The sequence below is a fragment of the Gobius niger genome, assembly GCF_951799975.1.
Source record: "Gobius niger genome assembly, chromosome: 2".
Lineage (NCBI taxonomy): Eukaryota > Metazoa > Chordata > Actinopteri > Gobiiformes > Gobiidae > Gobius > Gobius niger.
Window position 1 is genome coordinate 43600260 of NC_136853.1, and position 21691 is coordinate 43621950.

The 21691-nt window shown below is 42.6% G+C and overlaps 1 protein-coding gene across 1 annotated transcript in view; it reads right to left on the reverse strand.

Moving 5' to 3' along the window:
* The window catches only part of exoc4 (exocyst complex component 4), a 362908-nt gene that overhangs the window by 68136 nt on the left and 273081 nt on the right, over positions 1-21691 (reverse strand). The window contains exons 14-16 of the mRNA XM_079552397.1: positions 14798-14934; positions 8991-9146; positions 5244-5422 (exon numbers count right to left, since the gene is read on the reverse strand). Of these exons, the coding sequence (XP_079408523.1) occupies positions 5244-5422; positions 8991-9146; positions 14798-14934 (472 nt within the window). The remainder of the gene's footprint in view (positions 1-5243; positions 5423-8990; positions 9147-14797; positions 14935-21691) is intronic.

Here is a 21691-nt window from a genome sequence, read left to right on the forward strand (position 1 = left end):
CAATTATATCGTCAAATATATCATTATCGTGATATTTCTTTTTTATATCGTGATAGAGATTTTAGGCCATATCGCCCTGACCTACTAGACAGAGTTTAAAAATTATAAAATGATGTATTTTCTACCCCCCACTTGCTCCTGCACTGTCACTGAAAAAGGAGTTCAGGTCCGAAGTACCGAGTGCCTCCACCGTCATGCACGAGCTTAATAGAGACTGCAGTTACGAGCAAGACCTGAAGTGGCAGTAGCAAGCATAAAAATGACAACATCCATCTATGTAAATAAACAGAACTTTAAAGTACGGCAGCAGTTGATAGAAACTTGCAAATCCAGTACCAGATTACATTTTGTACTGAAAAGAAAAAAAAAACTGAAAAAAGCTGTGCCCTCCTTCAGTAAATTGTACAAAGAGACAACCAGGCATTAGCTTTTGCATTAGCGTGACAGTGAAGCTCTGCCGTGCTGTGAAATGTGCTTAGAAATATCAATGTGTTGTAGAAATTCTGAAAACTAACCAAAGCTAATTCTAATAATTTTTTCCATACTCGCTCCTGAGCTTGTTTGTAAAGATGGTATACGGCCTTTAATTGCAACACGTCTGAATCTGCCTTCAATGTGTTGGCAGCTTGAATGATAATTATAAGATTGAAAAGTGTAATATTCACCACTCGCATGATGAATTAACAGGCCGTTAGCTCAGTGTAACGCTGACTCGGAGTAAAAGAAGAGGCTCTGATGAGGTGAGGAATCGAGGCGCTCCCACAGCGTGGATAATTGGAGCGTGTGTAAAGTGCTCTGTGGTGAGAGAAGGTAATGAGTGATGATGCATTCAAACAGGAAGCTAATGAGCCACGGGTTGCTAGGTAAACAACAGGACGAAGGCTAACAAACGTCACATTTATATAGGATGAACTCGGACTAAGATCGGTTCAGATCTTTCTCTGTAATGTTACGTTGTTTTCCTGCAGCGGCCTGAGCCCCCGTCCCGGCCGTACGTCCTCAGGCCACGCTGTTTGCTGCTCCTGACGCCTCCACTACACAAACCATCAGCCCAGCCATGACTTGCGGCCATGGAGCTATTCTATCTGTGCAGGTTCTGTGCATATAAATGAAAGTGTCCAATCCAAATTTCTGTTGTTTCGGGGGCCATTTGCTTTCAGAGATAGAGACATGGAGAAATGTAGAGAGGTCGGTAGAGAGGTAGGTAGAGAGGTAGGTAGAGAGGTCGGTAGAGAGGTCGGTAGAGAGGTCGGTAGAGAGGTCGGTAGAGAGGTCGGTAGAGAGGTAGGTAGATAGGTAGAGAGGTAGGTAGATAGGTAGAGAGGTAGGTAGATAAGTAGAGAGGTAGGTAGAGAGGTCAGTAGAGAGGTAGGTAGATAAGTAGAGAGGTAGGTAGAGAGGTCAGTAGAGAGGTCAGTAGATAGGTAGAGAGGTAGGTAGATAGGTAGAGAGGTCAGTAGAGAGGTCAGTAGAGAGGTAGGTAGATAGGTAGAGAGGTAGGTAGATAAGTAGAGAGGTAGGTAGATAAGTAGAGAGGTAGGTAGATAGGTAGAGAGGTAGGTAGAGAGGTCAGTAGATTGGTAGAGAGGTAGGTAGATAAGTAGAGAGGTAGGTAGAGAGGTCGGTAGAGAGGTCAGTAGAGAGGTCAGTAGATAGGTAGAGAGGTCGGCAGAGAGGTCAGTAGAGAGGTAGGTAGAGAGGTCGGTAGAGAGGTCAGTAGAGAGGTAGGTAGAGAGGTAGAGAGGTAGGTAGAGAGGTAGAGAGGTAGGTAGAGAGGTCAGTAGATAGGTAGAGAGGTAGGTAGAGAGGTCGGTAGAGAGGTCAGTAGAGAGGTCAGTAGATAGGTAGAGAGGTCGGCAGAGAGGTAGAGAGGTAGGTAGAGAGGTCGGTAGAGAGGTAGGTAGAGAGGTCAGTAGATAGGTAGAGAGGTAGGTAGAGAGGTCGGTAGAGAGGTCAGTAGAGAGGTAGGTAGAGAGGTAGAGAGGTAGGTAGAGAGGTAGAGAGGTAGGTAGATAGGTAGAGAGGTAGGTAGAGAGGTAGAGAGGTAGGTAGAGAGGTCGGTAGAGAGGTCAGTAGAGAGGTAGGTAGAGAGGTAGAGAGGTCAGTAGAGAGGTCAGTAGATAGGTAGAGAGGTAGGTAGATAGGTAGAGAGGTAGGTAGATAGGTAGAGAGGTCAGTAGAGAGGTCAGTAGAGAGGTCAGTAGATAGGTCAGTAGAGAGGTAGAGAGGTAGGTAGATAGGTAGAGAGGTCAGTAGAGAGGTCAGTAGAGAGGTCAGTAGATAGGTCAGTAGAGAGGTAGGTAGATAGGTAGAGAGGTCGGTAGAGAGGTCAGTAGAGAGGTAGGTAGAGAGGTAGAGAGGTCAGTAGAGAGGTCAGTAGAGAGGTCAGTAGAGAGGTCAGTAGAGAGGTCAGTAGAGAGGTCGGTAGAGAGGTCAGTAGAGAGGTCAGTAGATAGGTCAGTAGAGAGGTCAGTAGAGAGGTCAGTAGAGAGGTCAGTAGAGAGGTCAGTAGATAGGTCAGTAGAGAGGTAGGTAGATAGGTAGAGAGGTCGGTAGAGAGGTAGAGAGGTCGGTAGAGAGGTAGAGAGGTAGGTAGAGAGGTAGAGAGGTCGGTAGAGAGGTCAGTAGAGAGGTAGGTAGAGAGGTAGAGAGGTAGGTAGAGAGGTAGAGAGGTCGGTAGAGAGGTCAGTAGAGAGGTAGGTAGAGAGGTAGAGAGGTAGGTAGAGAGGTAGAGAGGTCGGTAGATAAGTAGAGAGGTAGGTAGAGAGGTCAGTAGAGAGGTCGGTACAGTTCAGTGTAATCTGATTCTTTGTCAGTCAGTTTCTAAACGCAGCAGTTTTTCATTGCTCCATAAGTTTGTGTTGAACATTAATTACACATCAGACGGGTTGTTGCTGTAGCTGTGTATTAAGGATCATTCTGAATTAATTAAGGAGCACATAATGGGTGAATTCTGCTGGATCAGACATGTCACGTGAGAACAGGCTTTTAATCTGGGGAAGGCAGCGAACAATGGTGAGAGTAAAATCATTAGGATGTGATGAGGGCAGTTTTTTGTGACTGCTGGGGCAGCGGATTTTTGGGGGAGCTGTTGATGTGCTGACTCTGCATGAGCGCAGAGCACGTGTGGTTGTTTTAATCAGCTCCAATTACTTTGTGTTCGGCAAAAAACAAAAGAGCATTTCCGGGATTGGTATCGGATCAATATCGAGCTTTTTGCTCCAGGTATTTGGGAATCACTAGTACCATCCCTAGTTCATACAAGGCACAGTAGACTCTTGTGAATGAAAACAATGTCCAACATAAACAAAACTGGAAAGAGGGATGGATGCAAACCCTTGAATTGAAACAGTAACACGGGAAAAAAAAAGAATAAATATGTTTACTCGCCAACAGAAGCCACTGTGAATGCGACAAATCTTTGCTCTGTTAGTGGGATATTCAAATATAAATAGTCATAATCAATACATTAAGTGACATTGCACAGACTGTAGTGTAGTAACACAAAGCAAACTGACTGTAAAGAAAACCCTCCCAAACAAGACTTAAAAATAGTGCTCAAGACAGAGCGAATCTAAACAAGACTTAAAAATGCATATAACTGAAAGTATTTTATCTACACTCTTGCCTCTTACTGTAATTGATTAGTTTTATGTTGATGTTTTTATTGATTCTTTCTTGTATTTATGCAACTGTGAAGCACTTTGAATTGCCTTGTGTATGAATTGTGCTCTACAAATAAACTTGCCTTGCCTTGCCTTGCCCTCTGAAACCAAAGTATATCTCAATAATGTGACGTCAGTAACAACAGTCATCCATGCTGTGATGTGTGGAACGTGTGGAACGTCATGATCTTTGCTTTTTGAATCTCTCCATTACAAGGTTCACCAAGTTTAACTTGAAACATCTTTTATACAGTGTTTACACGACGAGTGGCATTATTAGCAAACACTAAAGAGTCCCATCTTCAGCAGAGCATTTACAGAGAGAATGTCAAACTGGATGATAATAATGTGGAAATGTTACTATCAAGACCATTCGAGTTGTGCATGAATAAATCATTCAATCAAATGTATTGAGCACATTTATAAACAGTTATGTTTGGCCAAAGTGCTTCTCAAGGTCTATTGTACCAAAGCAACAGAGCTCAGAGAGTGGACTTAGTGTTAAAGTGAATAGAAATATGTATTAACCAAAGTTTTAAAGAAATTCTCTGTATGAAATGTGTTTTGTATATGTTTTCAGAAAAGAATACAAACAGATGGATATTTTAGTGTTCTTGACAGTAAACATAATTCATATCGTATCAATAAGTAAAGGATAATGTATAGAACGCTGGTCATTATCGGGAAAATTTGCTGATAATATTCTGATTATTTTCCCGATAATGACCAGCGTTCTATAAATTATCCCATACTTATACGGCCATTTGCCAACTGAACAACACACAACATAAACTTCGTACACTGTTATGAAGGCCGAAAGGTTTATTTAATGACTTCCGCGGCAAATAGTTCCCAAAAGTTTGCATGTTGCTTGGCAACGTTTGGCTAGGCTAGTAGCAGCAAGGCTAGTAGCTAGCCTAGCTACTTAGCTGAAGGTGCAGTTCGATGAATGGTGGTGAATCTCTGGGTAAGTTGAAAATCGGACTCACGTTAACTAGTGTCCGCTGCTACGTACGTGCGGAGTGATATGAAAGACCTGTATTACAAGCACGAACTCTGTTGCCATTGGCAGTGGTCATTATTTTTCTCAGAGGTCCTCTGTCAGGAAATAATGACCGGTAGAACGTTGGAAAATCCCATTCAAATCAATGGAGCTTCTACTTGCATTGTGAAGATGATAAATTAATGGAGCTGCAACTTTTGAACCTCTCCTCTGCAAAATGTCAAACCAACTTGTGGTTTGGCTAATCAGGATGTGTTGTTTCATGTAAGACCCAAAGACATTAGATCAGCTCGAACCTGCAGTGTGTGCTTCATATCCAGCCTAACCATCACAGAACCAACAAATACAGTTGATGTGATTGTGTGATGTGAAATCCTCAGCTTCAGACTTAGCACAGTAAGGTTTCTGCTGCGTGGAGACAACCCAGTGTTTAACTCATGGGATAAATAAAGTTGGTAGTTTGTCCTGTGAGAACTGAATAAGGATGTCGCCTAAATGCTGAATGATGATGATGTAAAGGGAGAGACGAGAAGCTTTTTTTCCCAAGTGTTCCGAGTTCCCTTTGTTGGACTCACCGGGCATATAAGGCAGAGTGGAGAAGAAGGCCCTGAGCCGCACGGCGAGCCACTCCATGCTCTCCTGGAGGTTGGCCAGAGCCTTCAGGTCGCTCACGTCCCGAAGGATCTCGTTCTGCGGGATCAGTTTGTCTCCCAGGTTCCCGGTCAACACCTCGGACTCTTTAGCAAACGCAGTCCTGTTGAGACAAAGAGGGAAATGATGTTAGGGTAAAGGTGACAGTTCACGTTCGCATTCCAGTCACTTTTAAATGCTATGGCGACGGTCCTCATGGACAGTTTCCATTTGTCCTCGGAGGTCCGAACGCCGAGCTGGGAAAGCCTTTTCTGATTGACTGACTGAGCACATGTTCTCCAGTTCAAATCTTATTGAACCAAGTGTGAAAATGGCAACGAAAAAGAGAATGGAAACACAACGAAAAGAGTGACAAAAACACAATAATAAAGCGACAAAAGCACGATTGAAAAGTGATGAAAGAGCCAAAAAAGAGCCACATGAAAGTCACGATAGAGCAACAAAGAAGTAACAAAAACACAATAAAAACATCACAAAAAAGGGACAAAAAGCAGGGGGAAAAGTAATGAAGAAACCAACAAAAAGACGACAAAAAAAGAGACGAAAACAAAATAAAAATGTGACAATAACACAGCGACAGCGCAACAAAAAAGTTACAATCAGTTTTATAGGTCTTAGCTTTCAAATGAGGCGCTACACTGGCCTATTGGCTTTTAAATTTGGGTAAAGCTGACCTAAAGAGAATGCAGAGAAGCAGAAACACTGCTGAGACGAGGAGGAGAGGCGAGGACAGAGCGAGGGGAGGACAGTTTGAGGAAGTCATGTTCGGTCACTTTTGAAATAAGTCATTTGAACTTTCATTCCTTCAGAAATGACAAAGATTAGAATGAAATGAGCATCTGATCACGATATATGCGGGGGAAAAAAGTAACTTGTTTGCGTTCTTAAGTTGTTGTCCTCATTGGTGCCCATACGTGCATAAGTCTGACCAACTGGGTCTAGATCCAAAGCTCGGGTCACATGCCCTTCAGACTCGAGGTCGTCTTTAAGCACCGGGGCTCAATTTCCCTCCTCAGACACCAGACACTGACCTCTCCTCACTCACACACTGACCTCTCCTCACTCACACACTGACCTCTCCTCACTCACACACTGAAAATACTTATAATCATTTGCTTTAGTGAATATTGAGCTTCACGCAAACCTTTCTCCCTATTTTTAAACCTCCAATTTGCTCCCCAAACCCGACAGAGCCTAATATTCATCTTGCTCTTTCAGAAAATCTAAATGTTCAAAACAACCAGAACAATTCCTACTTCTTTCCTTGCCAGCATAAGTGGGAGACCCTATACAAAAGGCATGTGTAGTTTATTAATAAGCTTTTATTAAAGGCTGCAGGTTGCCAGACGTGTAGGAGCTAATCCCCCCCTTCACGTCTCGGCTCTCGAATCGGGAAAAAAAAGCCCCGCGGTCTCCCTCTCGCTATCTCTTTGCTCTTTAAGTGTGTGCGTCTGAGAGGGATGTGCACACAACAGATTGACTTTCTTTGGCCACATAACCAATTTATTTATTTACTTTACTATTCCGCTCCGATGGGCTGCGGTGTTCCCTGAAGAGAGTGCACATTCAAAGGCAATTTCGATAAGGCCGACCCCCCCCCCCCCCCCTACACCCCCCTCCTCCTCTCCCCCAACGCCGCCGCCTCTGTCTGCTATAGCTCTTATATTTTTCCTATTTTGTCCCGTTCCCGTTTCCTCACTTCCTTCAGATAGAGGGGGTTTAAAAGAGCAATCATGACTCCTTTTATGGCCACATCTTAGTCAACACAGAAGCGGGTTCAATAATGTGAGAGCATGAGGGGGGGACACGGCCCCGGATCAGCGCTGTGATTTCTTTATTGTGCCTCCTCGTGTCCGCTTCTGTTTGGAAAGGGGGGGGGGGATAAGAAATGACTTGTTATGGTCAAGGCGGACGCACCACTTACAATGAATGGATATTGATAGTTTTCATCGATGTCCCTTGATGGTCAGTAACCACGACAACAGGCTACAAACAATAATCACAGAACTGCTAGAAGATAGGGCTTCAGCAAAGATCTTTAATAAAACTCTAGATCGATACAGACGGCATCTCTGGAATCGCCCATATATGGTCATGTTTGTAAAACAGTTGAGGGGGAAAACAGTTTGGAGAAAAATCTAAACTTTCTCTAATTATTCAAAAACTGCTTTAGTAAACGCTGAATTATGGATATAGTTTTTTACTAAATAAAGATACAAAGACATTAGCTGTATCCGAATGTCCACACTATTCCCTATATAGTGACTATATAGTGCTCACGCCATTTTGTAGGGGTGTCCGAATGTCCAGAGAGAAAAAAGTAGTGCACTCGAAATTTCCCACAATGCATCTCGAAAAGTAGTGAGCATCGATGGTCACTAAACGGGTCAATATAGACCACAATGCATTGCGAGAGTCGGAGAAGAGCCTGACAGCGACAGGTCTTTGAACTAAACAACACGACTGAAGGAAATCAGCTGTTTCAGTCGTGTGTTTGTCAAGAATAAACGACCTTTCTTTCTTTCTTTTTGGTGATGATAGTAACGCCTGTAAAAGCCAAAACAGTCGCTCTGTTTCATAAAATAAACGTTTGTAACAATAAATAAATTCAGATAAAATTTTTAAAAAAAAACATATCTGCAGCCTCAGCGCGCGTGACGTCACGCAGCGCAGAGAAAGTAGTGGCTTGTGTCCGAATCGCAACAGAATCAGTGACTATATAGTCGACTATATAGTGCGGGCCTATGTAGTGAATGAGGGGTTAGGGACTAGTGTGGACATTCGGATACAGACATGGAGAGGAGCAAAGTGGTTCAACAGCCCATAAATACATAAATAACGGAGAATGCTAGCATGATGCTACATTTTAGCATCGTGCTAATGCTAACGGCTAGCTAGCGCTATCTACAACTGCCGTTTTTTCACTTTGACTGAACAATCTGCTGTGAGAAAATATCCACATGGGCCCGATTTACACTGGACTTTATTTGTATGTGATAAATAAGTTCATATTCCACCAGAAAAGGGCTAAAAAGAGGGAAAAATTGTGTTTCCCAAAAGATTCTGTTTTCCCATCTTGTGACTGACCCTTTCTAACCCAGTGCAATGCAATCAAATGGTCTATTTTGAGTTACTTCATGACTCTTTTATAATTGTGACCTAATGTTGTATCTGTCAAGAAAATAATGTTCTTTGCAGTTTTTCAAATGTTATTTCAGCTGCTTCGGATGCATAGACTTTAGCTGTCAGTTAAACCTCTTAACCCCCACCGTAACCACGCTCAGTTTCTCCAGTTCAGCATTACCCAAATGTGAAAGTTTCTTGAAAGAAAGAGTAAAAATAGCAGCGAAAACGAGACATAAACAAGGATGAAAACTGCACAGAAAAAAATGGCAAAAAGTTACACAAAAGCGTGACAAAAAGGCGACGTAAAAAGTGACGAAGAAGCAACAACAAAAAACAAAAAGGTACAAAAACAAATCAAAAAAGACGATGAGAAAGTAACAAGAAAGTGTCAAAAACGTGACAAAGAAGACGAAGCTTTTAGATTTGGGTAATGGGGACTGAAGAAAATGCGTTTGGTTAACTTTAGATGCCACATGGAGGCTTCTGGCACTATTGCTAAATGATTCTTAAACCCTGGACGACTGAGAGCCTGAGAGAGACATTACCGAGTGACGTCCTCCTCGTCCTCCCTCTTCTGCCGGGACTGTCGGGGCTGCGCCATGTTGGCCCAGTTCGGCAGCGACTGGAGCAGGCGGCTGATGTCCTCGTCTTTGGACCACGAGGCGCTGATGGTGAGCTTCTCTTCACACTGGACAATCCCCCTGAGGACAAACACCCGGGGGGGGGGCAGAGGGATTTTAGGACAAAGGACTCATGTTTCTGGCAAGTACTGGTGCTGTGAGGGGAGATTTCAACATTATAGAGAAGACACTGTTTAGAATATGAATCAAAAACACGGTAGGAGTTGTGTTTGGAGTCATTTGTTTTATTGGTGACTGTTTGAAGTCAGCTCATATTGACCCCAATTTACTCAAAGTAACCGAGAAACGGCGAAATCAATCCGTCACCCACGCTCACATACATGTTCGGAGGTTTGTTTTGATTGGGAGCGAGAGAGGGCAGGGACTTATTAACAGCGTGTGTGTTGAACCAGAAAAAACGGCCAAGGGAAACTTCAAATAAGCCGCTTCAGATCAATATTGCATTTTCTATGTGTGAGTAAGTGACCAGTGTGTTCAGTGTTCAGCCAGTTTGTCGAGGTCCAAAGTACTACAGCGTCTCTCCACTACACTCCGTCTACACTCCGCTGTGGTTGTAGAGTCATTTCCCAAATATTTTTTTCAGATAATTTTCAAAAACACAAATAAATAGTCATATTATGAGTTTAAAGATTGATGGAAGCCAAGTCAGCAGAGTCATGAACATTTGTTGCAGTTGCCTTATAGGTCAGGGGGGGCAATTCATTTTCATAAGGGGCCACCAGTGTTAATTTCGTCGACTAAAATATTTAGGCTTAATTTTAGTCAAAGTGATATTTTTGACGACTAAAATTGGACTAAAACTAAATTAAGTTTTTCATGAGACTAAAACTATGACTAAAATGTCCAGATATTTTAGTCGACTAAAATAAGACTAAATAAAAATGAAAAGGAGAGACTAAAATCATCCAAACTTCTATTGAGCGTCTGAAAGAGCCTCAGATCATGTAAATTCTCTGTTAAAGGATCAGCTCTGAGCTTTGTTCATGTGGAGCAGCTCCATGAAGCAGAGGAACAAGATTAAATATGATTATAATGAATATTATAAATGCAAAGTCGACTAAATTAGTCTTAAATTTAGTCGACTAAATTTACATGCAATTTTAGTCGACTAAAACTAGAATAAAACTGAAAAGATTTTTTCGACTAAATCTCGACTAAAATTACATTACATTTTAGTCAAAAGACTAAAACTAACACTAAATTAAAATAGGTTGTCAAAATTAACACTGGGGGCCACATGAGAAGCCTGAATTGAGTCGGAGCCGCACCAACAATAACTCAAAGTTATTCTGCTCAACTCTGTGTATTTTGAATAGCTGAAACCCACTGTTATTTAGTAGGACTATTCGTTTCTGTAAATATTTAGCCATATCAAGCCAAGGCATGTGTGAGCATCATTAATTAGGTTATTCAACTTTGTATCCTTGTTAACGTCAACCATCGCACTGAAAGCACCTCTGTGCTTCCTTCAAACAGAGTTTGTTGGAAATTAAAGGGGCTGGATGCAAGTTCGCCATTTTAGACTCACTACTGCCGCCTCAGGCCATATGTGTAACTGCACCTTCTATATTAAGCACGTGCATGACGGCACTTCAGACCCAAAGTGACACCTTTCTGAGCGACAGTGCAGGATTTTAGAGGCAGTTGTGGTGAACAGGTCTGAGCTCATTCTACACATTAGGACATGGCTGGAACATGTAGTGGGAGGAAAATACATAATTTTAACATTTTTAAACTCCCTATAGTCCCTTTAAGCCATAGCAAGTACATTTCCCTGTATATCGGGAGTGTATCGCCGCGGTCCATAAACAAAAGCTCCAAAATAAAAAATAAAAAAATGTTTTGATTGGGAAAATTCTATTGAGGACACTTTTTTTTCCATAAATGAATAATAATGAGCCTGGTAGGACTGGAGCCTCATAAAGACGGCTTACACTTATTGCACTTTACAATATTCCTTCACTCCACACTCCGTGGTAGTAAACTACTATTGTAGCCACAGATGCCCAGGGGCAGACTGTCCATTTCCCACTTGACTACAAGGCGTTGTTTGTATCCTGATCTTACATTATGTCAGTGCCCTCTGCTGGACACCTGTGGAATTATTTCCTTTTATTTATGTTTAAGCTGCCCCCCTAGTGGCTGGAGTGAGCATTCTTGTCATAACTCCGCACAGGAATGGGCTTTTTTTGACATACTTATGGATTTATGCCTTACAAGTCGTGGGCCGGACTGAATCATCTCGTGGGCCGTATTTTGCCCAGGTCTGTTATAGGTGATTTGATTCTGTTATTAAAACTTCTATAATTTGAAATAAATAATAATCATTCTTGCTTCCGGAATCCATCCATCCATTTTCTTCCACTTGTCCGTTTCCGGGTCGTGGGGGCAGCTTTGGAGCTGCCCAAATCACATTGCACCAGCCCCTCATGGCTCCTCCAGCAGGTGGTGGGTCCACAGAAGGACGGCCTCACAAAATAACCGGGCCTGTTGGTTTCTCATGAGAGGCTTCTGAACCGCTCTTTGTCTAACTCGTCACCTATAGAACCTGTTTGCCCTGGGAGACCCTACCAGAGGCACCAAGCCCCCGACAACAGAGCTCCAGGATCATTCGGGCGCTCAAACCCCTCCACCACGTTTAAGTGGCGGTTCCAGGAGCGGCTGCTTCCGGAATAGTTGTAGAAAAACATTACATTGCCTGCACAAGTTTTAGGCCTTTGTGATTTCTTTCTAATTTCATTTCAATAATCATGAATCGTACAGCCCTTTCAACTCAGACGTGGAAATAAAATCAGTGTTGTGGGGTTAATTATGGAAAGACTGTCTTGTCTGCGACACTGCACCAGCGCCCCAGAATAATGAGATCGGGACCCAAGATGCACGCTTGTTTTAATGACAGTGTCGCAACACCATTAACGAAATGCAGCTATGGATGCTTGCTATTTGCACACTGTCACCGCACGGTTCAGGAGCACTTGTGTTGACATTTAGAGGAGCCGTTCGGATTTAGCGTCGGGACAAATTACTACCGACCGGCACCGTGTAGTAGCTTGGTTTGCATATGTCTGCGATGGCTTTGGCTATTAATTTTCACATTTGCATCTTGTAAATGATGCTGAACAGTCAAACTCAGTTAAGAGGAGGAAATTGTATAAAACAAACAAGTAACATGTGTCTTTGGGGATTTTGAAAGTTGGAATAAAACCTGTGTCAAAGAGTCTGGCTGTAACAAAATCTGCAAATTGCAGTTAAAAGGGACTAGAATGAGCTCAGACCTGTTCACCACAACTGCCTAAAATCCTGCACTGTCACTCAAAAAGTTGTTACTTCGGGTCTGAAGTGCCGTCATGCACGAGGTTAATATAGAAGCTGCAGCTACACGTATGACCTTAGGTGGCAGTAGTGAGTAAAATGGCCAACTTGCATCTAGCCCCTTTAATCAAACTTGCAAGTCTACACCATACGTGGTGGTGGTAATTCTTTTTTTGTGTGGGTATAAATGTAGCTACTTATTAGCCACCAGTGTTAATTTCGTCGACTAAAATATTTAGTATTAATTTTAGTCAAAGTGATATTTTTGACGACTAAAATTGGACTTAAACTAAATTAAAAGTTTTTCATGAGACTAAAACTATGACTAAAATGTCCAGATATTTTAGTCGACTAAAATAAGACTAAACAAAAATGAAAAGGAGAGACTAAAATCATCCAAACTTCTATTGAGCGTCTGAAAGAGCCTTAGATCATGTAAAGTCACTGCGAAAGGATCAGCTCTGAGCTTTGTTCATGTGGAGCAGCTCCATGAAGCAGAGGAACAAGATTAAATATGATTATAATGAATATTATCAATGCAAAGTCGACTAAATTCGTCTTAAATGTAGTCGACTAAAACTAGACTAAAATTGAATTACATTTTGGTCAAAAGACTAAAACTAAAACTAAATTAAAATATGTTGTCAAAATTAACACTGTTAGCCACAGCTGCCCTGCCAATCGGCATCATTGCCCCCGCTGACCACCACCAAGCACTCACACACCACATTCACCCAGGCTTCCCCCGGCGGTCTCCCATCCCAGTACCAACCAGGCCCTTCCTGCTTCTGAGATCTGCAGGTTCAGGCAGAGCAAAGGCGATAAGGCCCGAGCACCACCAGAGCACATGAGTCATTGTCCTTCAGCAGAAGCAGCTGAGTGGCAGATCTTCATACAGGAATCATCAATAGTGTTTGTTAGAGGAAAACATCATACTGGGTCAAGCTCTACAGTCGTACTACTGGTGTTCAGGCGGCACTTTAAGCCACTGAATGTTTGCTTGCGTATCAGTATGACGCTCTGAGGGGTTTATCAACGGATTAGAAATTGAAAGGGCACATGAGATTAAGTTTCTAGGCATCATGATTGATGAACACTTGACATGGAAATGGCGTATTGATAATGTCAAAGTAAAGGTGTCCCAAATAATATCTGTGCTGTATAAAGTCAAAGATTCTCTCAATAAGAATGTTTTTGTTGTAGAACTCATTGATTGTTCCATATCTGACCTATGGCATTGAAGTGTGGGGAAGTGCCTGCAAAACATACATTAATCCAATTTTTCTGTTACAGAAAAGAGCGATTAGAGTCGCCAGTGGAAGTGGATACAGAGACCAGACCAATCCTTTATTCATACAACTAAAAGCACTGAAATTCTGTGAATTAGTAGAGTTTAGCCTTTTTAAAAACATGTAAAAAGCTCATCTGGAAAGTTTACCAAATAATCTACAAAGCAGATTCAACAAGAGAAAAAGCAGATATGAATTAAAAGGTACTGAGGTTTTTACAAAACCCAGGTCACTCTGTGGAACAGTCTTCATTGTAAAGTTAAAACTTCTAAGTCCATTGATGTGTTTAAGAAGTATGTAAAATTATCAATGTTACAAAAATATGACACTGCGGAGTAGCAGATCAACTTTATTTATGTATTTTGTATTTTGTGTTTTGATGTCTTGGACAAGAAAAAAAAAAAAAAAAGACGGCTGCCTGAGACAGTTTAACATGTAAATGAACTGGAACTGTAAATGATTTTGTGTTGATTAGTGGCAGACATTATACGTTTTTACTTCTTTCTGCTCATTTTCATTCATGCTAAATGCTGTTGTTGCATTTTTAAATGAATGAAATAAATTTAAAAAATGAAAATGATTGAAATGGGTATTTATCCCTTTTCTGTGGAAGCACAGACAGACTCGATTGGTAGCACTAGCACAAGTCTCGAGTTCATGTCTCCGGGTCCTGCACCGATGGTAAATAAAGTTCTCCTGTATAAAACATCCAGACTGCTGCCTATTTTTCATCTGTCCTCTCGAACACCATTGTTAATTCTCTAACAAATTGAAGGTTTTGGATGTAGATAATGGTGAACTGAAATCTGAATCTCTACAATGAAGTGTATGTAAAAGAGAGGGAAAAAAGTGAATGGCAAAATGGTAAATGGACTCAACTTATGTAGCACTTTTCTACCTTTATCAGGCCCAAAGTGCTTTACAGTAAAGAACCAGCCACCCATTCACACTCTCATTCATACACCAATGTACGCAGACACTCGAGGCAAGCAGGATGAAGTGTCTTGCCCCGTAAATATTAATAATCTATTCAGTAAACAAGTCCATAATTCATAAACCCACAGACCTGCACAAAATCTTTCAGTAAAATCCCAGCTTCAGAGCCTGTACCTGTATGCGGTGTTGCAGATCTCCTTGTACTCCTTCAGCTTGTCACACACCATCTCCAGGAACTGGTTGGAGTAGGCGCTCAGGTCCTGCATGAGGTTCATTAAATCCTGGATGGACTTCTCCACCACCACAGTGCTCTGGAGGAGAACAGAACACAGAGACAGACAAGGGGGTAAGTATGGACCAAACCTGCCAGGCTAATGGCCCAGAACAGACACGCTTCATTTACACAACGCTGGATTTGGCGTGGTCGGCTGCAGGCTCCACTCCAGCTCCGGACTGTAAGGATTAATCGCTTTAATTGAATATTTGGTGGCACTTTACTTTAAAGCACGGTAATAGGATGGAGACAAATATGTTTTCTGGTTATTTACAGTCTTTATACTGGGTTATTATTTCACTTTTAGGCAACACGCGACTTTCAGACTGTTGCCATCTTATTACTGTGCAGCTTAAAGAGGAGATATTATGTTTTTTTCAATCACATAGCACCAGTCTATATCACACTACAATGATGAGCAAACCTTCTGTTGGTCTGTAAAGGCAGTAAATTAGAATAACTGCCTTGTATAAAATGTCTCTCTCAAAATGGCTGTAGTGAATGTCTTGAAATAGGCCTCTGTCTCTTTAAGAACCTCTGAGCCTTTCCGACACGCCCCCTCCACACGCTGTCTGTGGCATCAGTGGGGAGGGGGTTCTGCTGAGGAGCAGTGGTTGGTTACTCGGCTGGTGACGAAAGCTCGGAGGCGTCTCCAGGAGGTGGGGGCGTTCCTAGGAGGACTCAGGCAAACCTATCCCTAAAATGGCCGCCATCAGAGTTTTACGTGAAATACGTGAATGTGCCAAGGCAACACTTCAGGCATGTTTTTAATGAGGGAATGACATAATAACATGATGTAAAGCTTGATAAAGTCGATTTTGCATAATACCCCCCCTTTAATATAGTAGGTGCAGTTACTTGTATGGCCTAAGGTGGCAGTAGTGAATATAAAATTTTGCATCTAGCCCCTTTAAAGGTCCTATATCATGAAAAATCGACTTTTTGTAACTTTTAGCCATGTTGTTATGCTAGTTCCTTGTCAAAAACACCCCCAGAGTGGTTTCCGGCTTCATTCACACAGTTCTAAGCAATCCTCCTGAATCCAGCTGCCCCGCCGTCTCCCGGAAAACGACTGACTTGTGACACTTTTTTACGTCATAGTGTCAGACAGGAAGAGCCCGACATCTGTAATGTAATGCCTTACGGCCTGATCTTAATTTGTAAAACAGTTTTTTCATTATTTCTGTTGTAAGAAAGAAATGAATAAAATAAAATAAAAAGGAAGTGCCTGACCTGACACGTCGGCGCGGCCCCTTAAGGGAAAACAAACGCACCCCCTGAGCGTCTGAACAGATGTCATGTTTGCACTGAAAGTTGTGAAGAAGGAGCTCTTTCCAACCTACTCTGGACGCCTGTTCTTTTTTCTTACCTAACGATAATGTCACGGAGAAAAGCGCGTTTGGTTGCCAGAGGTACAGGACTTTATTCAACCTTCCTGAAGAAGAGGCCACTCGCCAGAAGTTGGAATTTCTCTCTGGGATTCGGCGACTATCAGCCAAAATAAAGTTTTACTCTGACTGTCTCTTGATGGATGTTTGGTGAACCTTCGCCAGAATCAAAGTGGACTAACTTTTATAACCAACGCATAAACACACGATGGAGCTGCCAGGACAGAGCGGTGAGTCAATCAACACACGCTAGCTTGTGTGTGTTAGCCATTTATGAAGCTGTGTTGCAGATGTCAACTCCTTATAACTGCATTGTGAAGTAACTAAGTAAGTAATATATTTATATTTCTTACTGCTAATAATGCATGGACATAACCTCGGAGATAGAGGGCGTAGTTAACTGAATCGAAGCTTCGTGTCTTCTGGGTTTGCAAAATACCCCCTGAAAAAACTTACCACTCCATAGTGGTAGAGGTACAATAACTCTTATAAAAGCCTATACTTTACATTGGGATGGCTAATAACATGATACAGATCCTTTAAGTAAAGTGCTGCCGAATATTGGATGAATCAAACGACTTTAAGGCCAACATTATCCAAATGTTGACACACTGATCACAAACACCAGCTGAACACAGGGGACTTACATACGCCAATTCAATTTTGCATGTATCACAAAAACGGGCCAAAAATGAAATCCCAAACACCTATCTTTGGATAAAATAAAACGAGAGAACCAATTCAAAAGGAAGACTCGCTTGACTCACTTGTCAGACCCATCACTGCAGGTTTTTTTCCACTTTTCCTAAGCCCTCCCGACCTTCACTCTATCGAAGGAATGGGTATTTTCTCCTGGGTTGACGTAAATACGCTTGAATCCCCTATATTTGTGCCGCGTCTTGAACTCCGCAGCGCCGCGTTCTCGCTCTGAAAGTGAGACCGACTGCATTTGTCACCGCGCAGCCGTCACCGGGAGAGCCGCCGACAGCAGCCATTACAGATTAGCCGTTGCCGCGTGACTAATGGCCGGGCCGAGAACAGCCGACTATAGCTCCGCCGTCCTCGGAATCCGCTCGCACGTATACGTACGGCGGCTGACAAAACTTTCCCAAGCACGCACCCCTGAGCAATTCAAAAAGCTGTTAAATATGATTACAAGTGAGTCTGCTCCCTTTACCCCGATCCCAGCACTTAACCAATCTATCTCGCATCTCCTATAATAATAGTGATAACTCGCTATTAGCCGGGAAAGACGCCCGCGCCGCAAAGTGAAGCTCTGAGCGCGGAGCTGTCTCGTCAAACGGTAATTTCTCGCTAAATAAATGGAAAGACAGTTTAACCTTCAATTTATATTCATTATTCATATATTCCAACAACCGCTTAGTGCTTGCTGTGTAAATTTAATTTTGAGTCTCAATTTAAGTCGTGAGATACGGAAATGTTATAGCTACGGTTAAAGAGAGCGGAGAAAAAGAGAGAGATAAAGGGGAATTATGAACAAATACGAATGGTATTGGGTTTTTAATGGAAGATGAAATTTCATTCATACTAAACATACAAAGTGGATATGTTTCCAATTAAAGTCCAATCGAGATCGCCGCTGCAAAAGCAGTGCACAACTTTTAAGACAGTCTAAGTTTTAAAATGGTTGAAAGATATTTAAGTTGGAAAATAGTCTGATAAATAGTCATTTGCTTCGTCAATCTTCCTGTGTGATGCCCTTTCTCTCCAAAATCCCACAATGCAGAGGAACAAAGAGCTTCAATACAGAAACAGAATCAAACAGTGATTTATTATGTGATTTGATGAATCCTGAAGGTTCATTTATGCTCCCATTTTGTATAAAAATAAATCTGTGCGTTCCAGAATAGTACAATTGTTTGCTTTTACGTATTATTTTCGAAGAAGAAGATCTTTATTTATATAGCGCCATTCACAGACATAGTCACAAAGCGCTTTACATGAGACAATTGTACATTCACTCCATACTGGTGGAGGTTAAAGAGGGGGTATTCTGCTTTTTTCAGTCACATAGCACCAGTCTATATCACACTACAATGATGACCAAACCTCCTGTTGGTCTGTAAATGCAGTAAATTAGAATAACTGCCTTGTATAAAATGTCTCTCTCAAAATGGCTGCAGTGAATGTCTTGAAATAGGCCTCTGTCTCTTTAAGAACCTCTGAGCCTTTCCGACACGCCCCCTCCACACGCTGTCTGTGGCATCAGTGGGGAGGGGGTTCTGCTGAGGAGCAGTGGTTGGTTACTCGGCTGGTGACGAAAGCTCGGAGGCGTCTCCAGGAGGTGGGGGCGTTCCTAGGAGGACTCAGGCAAAGCTATCCCTAAAATGGCCGCCATCAGAGTTTTTACAGATTACTCCAAAATACGTGAATGTGCCAAGGCAACACTTCAGGCATGTTTTTAATGAGGGAATGACATAATAACATGATGTAAAGCTTGAAAAAGTTGATTTTGCATAATACCCCCCTTTAAGCTCCGTTTGTAGCTTCAGTTTCCCCTGGGGGAGACTGTCAGATGAGCTGTCGCGACTGCACACGTCTGCGCCAACGGACCCTCTGACCCTCTGACCACCACCATACATTCACTCACACACATCATTCACCCTGGCCTATTGTGCATGTTTTTAGTGGTAGGGGAAACCGGAGTACCCGGAGGAAACCTAATCGAACCCGGACCTTCTAGCTGTGAAGCGAGAGCACTAACCTAAGCCTATATAAAGCCTATATCGCCAAATAAAGATCCGGGGGCAGAGAAAAGCAACTTGGACAGAGCGCAGTAGGACATCCATGGGAGCACAGGCCCAGGCGGGTGAGGGGAGGCGGAGCAGATGTGAAAGTCCTTCAGACTGAGGCGGAGGCGCTGGGCATATACGAGAAAACATAACAAAGTCAAATGGATTTAACTGATCAGAAACTCACTTTATTGTGCTTAAGTTGCGGAGTTGCGAAGGAAATTGCGGATTATTGGAATAATTGCGGGAAAGTTGCGGGGTTGATGTCGCGAAATCCTGGAGGGACTGACCAAATAAAGATACAAAGACATGGAGAGAAGCAAAGTGGTTCAACAGCCCATAAATACATAAATGACGGAGCATCATGTCACCATCGTGCTAATGCTAACGCTAGCTACGACTGCCATTTTTTCGCTTCTACTGAACAATCCGCTGTGAATAAACATCCATATGGACCCGATTTAGACTTGACTTTATATAAATAAGTTTATATTTCGTCAGAAAATGGTTAAAGCAGTACTAAGTAACTCTTGCCCCTAGAGGCCAAGAGTTTTTAACGTATTAATTGTCTTGGAGAGTAAAAACGACGCTGACAGAAAAGGCGAAGGTAGAGAGGGATATTGTACATCCAATTAAGGAAATGAGTTATTTTCCCTCAAACTTGGCTGTAAATACTGTTTAAAGTGACGTTAGCCCGCAGTTAGCTTTGCCCGTTAGCCTGTTAGCTTCTTCTTTCGTGATTCCATTTGTGTGTATTGGTGACTCCGGTCCGGTGGCAGTCAAGTTGCAAACATGGTTTTCTGGCCAGAGACACCAGGGGGAGATGAAAGACCCTCCAATCATCCCATAAACACTTGTATTACCCCCACAGGGACTACGGAAAGGATTTATTAAGGTAAACACGTTACTTAGTACTGCTTTAAAAAGAGTGAAAAGATTCTGCTTCCCCCTCGGCGAGGCCTGTGACGCGTCTGAAACTATGGAGCCAAACTGGAGAAAATGCTCTCAGTTTAAGAGAGGGGTAAGTGGTGAAAAGGCAGATAAGAGCAGCGTGAATTGATTTGAAAAGTGTCGAGACAATCAGCAAATTTTCAGAGCTGGAATTCAAACTCAAGCACTTCCGGATACAACCCATATTCCAATGTGCACGACAGCCACGAAACTCGGAAAACGGCTAAGAAAGCGATCAGCAGCAGGGGGCAGCAGTGACTCGGAGCCGCTGCCCGCGAAACCCCCTGATGTGTTACGACGGCATTAATATTAATGTGTCTTCCTCTGTTTCGCCTCCCCTCCCTCCTGTCCCTCCCGTCCCGAGCCAGTGTGCGCACAGACACAGACTCACTCGCTCACTTGCGGTCTCTCCACTGAGGGGGGTAATGATCCATGGCACTGCCCATACCCACCGAGCGCTAACCGAGGCCCGGGCACAGCCGAGGGAGCCGCCTTTACTGTCCACGGCCGGCTCCCTGTCAGTCTGCCAGGGGGAGAGAGCGAGAGGAGGGGGTGGGGTTTGGGAGGGCGAGGGAACGAGACGGGGAGAGACAACAGGAGGGCTGGCTGTGAACGCGGCGGCGCTAACAGCTACGCTAACACCACACGCGCGTAGGTGGTGAGACCGTGAATTGCTTCGTGAAAACCCGCTTTACATTTGAATACTTAATGGAGGGAGCGACCTTCAACTTTGAACCTCGAATTTGAATCAGCCCGTCACCTGGAGAGAGAGAGAGCGCTGATAAATTATTGATCGTTTTTTGAGGGCATCAACCGCAAAAAAAAGAAGTAGTTGACGATGACTTTGCTACAATCTGTTACTGTGGCTACAAGGATAATGCAATGCTAATGAGATGCTACCACTGAGAGCCCGGGAAAGCGCTTTTTTTTTTTTTTTTTTTTTTTTCAGTCTTGCTTTGCTCCTCCAAGGCAGTTTAAGTTGCGGGGTCAACAACTCTGCAGCTGTTTTGGGATTTTGTGGGTGGCTGAGCGAAACTTAAGCAAAGGCTAAATTTCACAAAGAGCATATTTTAGATTGCACTGGCCATGAAAGATGCTTTGTTTGTAATATTTTTGACAAACTGAATTGGATAATGAATGTTTTAGAAGATAAAACAATACTGCAAACATTGTATTGTCTTATTTGGCCCCTCCATAGCATTTCTGTTAATTATACCATATGTAGTAACTTGGTGCTGTGGTGCAGGTTCTCCAGCAGGGATTCATGGAGGTCTTTGGACCATTGGAGCATCATTTTGACTATACTTTAAAGCAGGGGCGCACAAAGTGGGGCCGGGACAATTTCGTTGGCCCGCCACAGGGTGACCTACTTTTGCACCGCGTCTGGTTCAGTGTTAATTTTGACAACATATTTTAATTTAGTTTTAGTCTTAGTCTTTTGACGAAAATGTAATTCGATTTTAGTCTAGTTTTAGTCGACTAAATTTAAGACGTTTTTTTTTATTATAATCATATTTAATCTTGTTCCTCTGCTTCATGGAGCTGCTCCACATGAACAAAGCTCAGAGCTGATCCTTTGGCAGAGAATTTACATGATCTGAGGCTCTTTCAGACGCTCAATAGAAGTTTGGATGATTTTAGTCTCTCCCTTTCATTTTTATTTAGTCTTATTTTAGTCGACTAAAATATCTGGACATTTTAG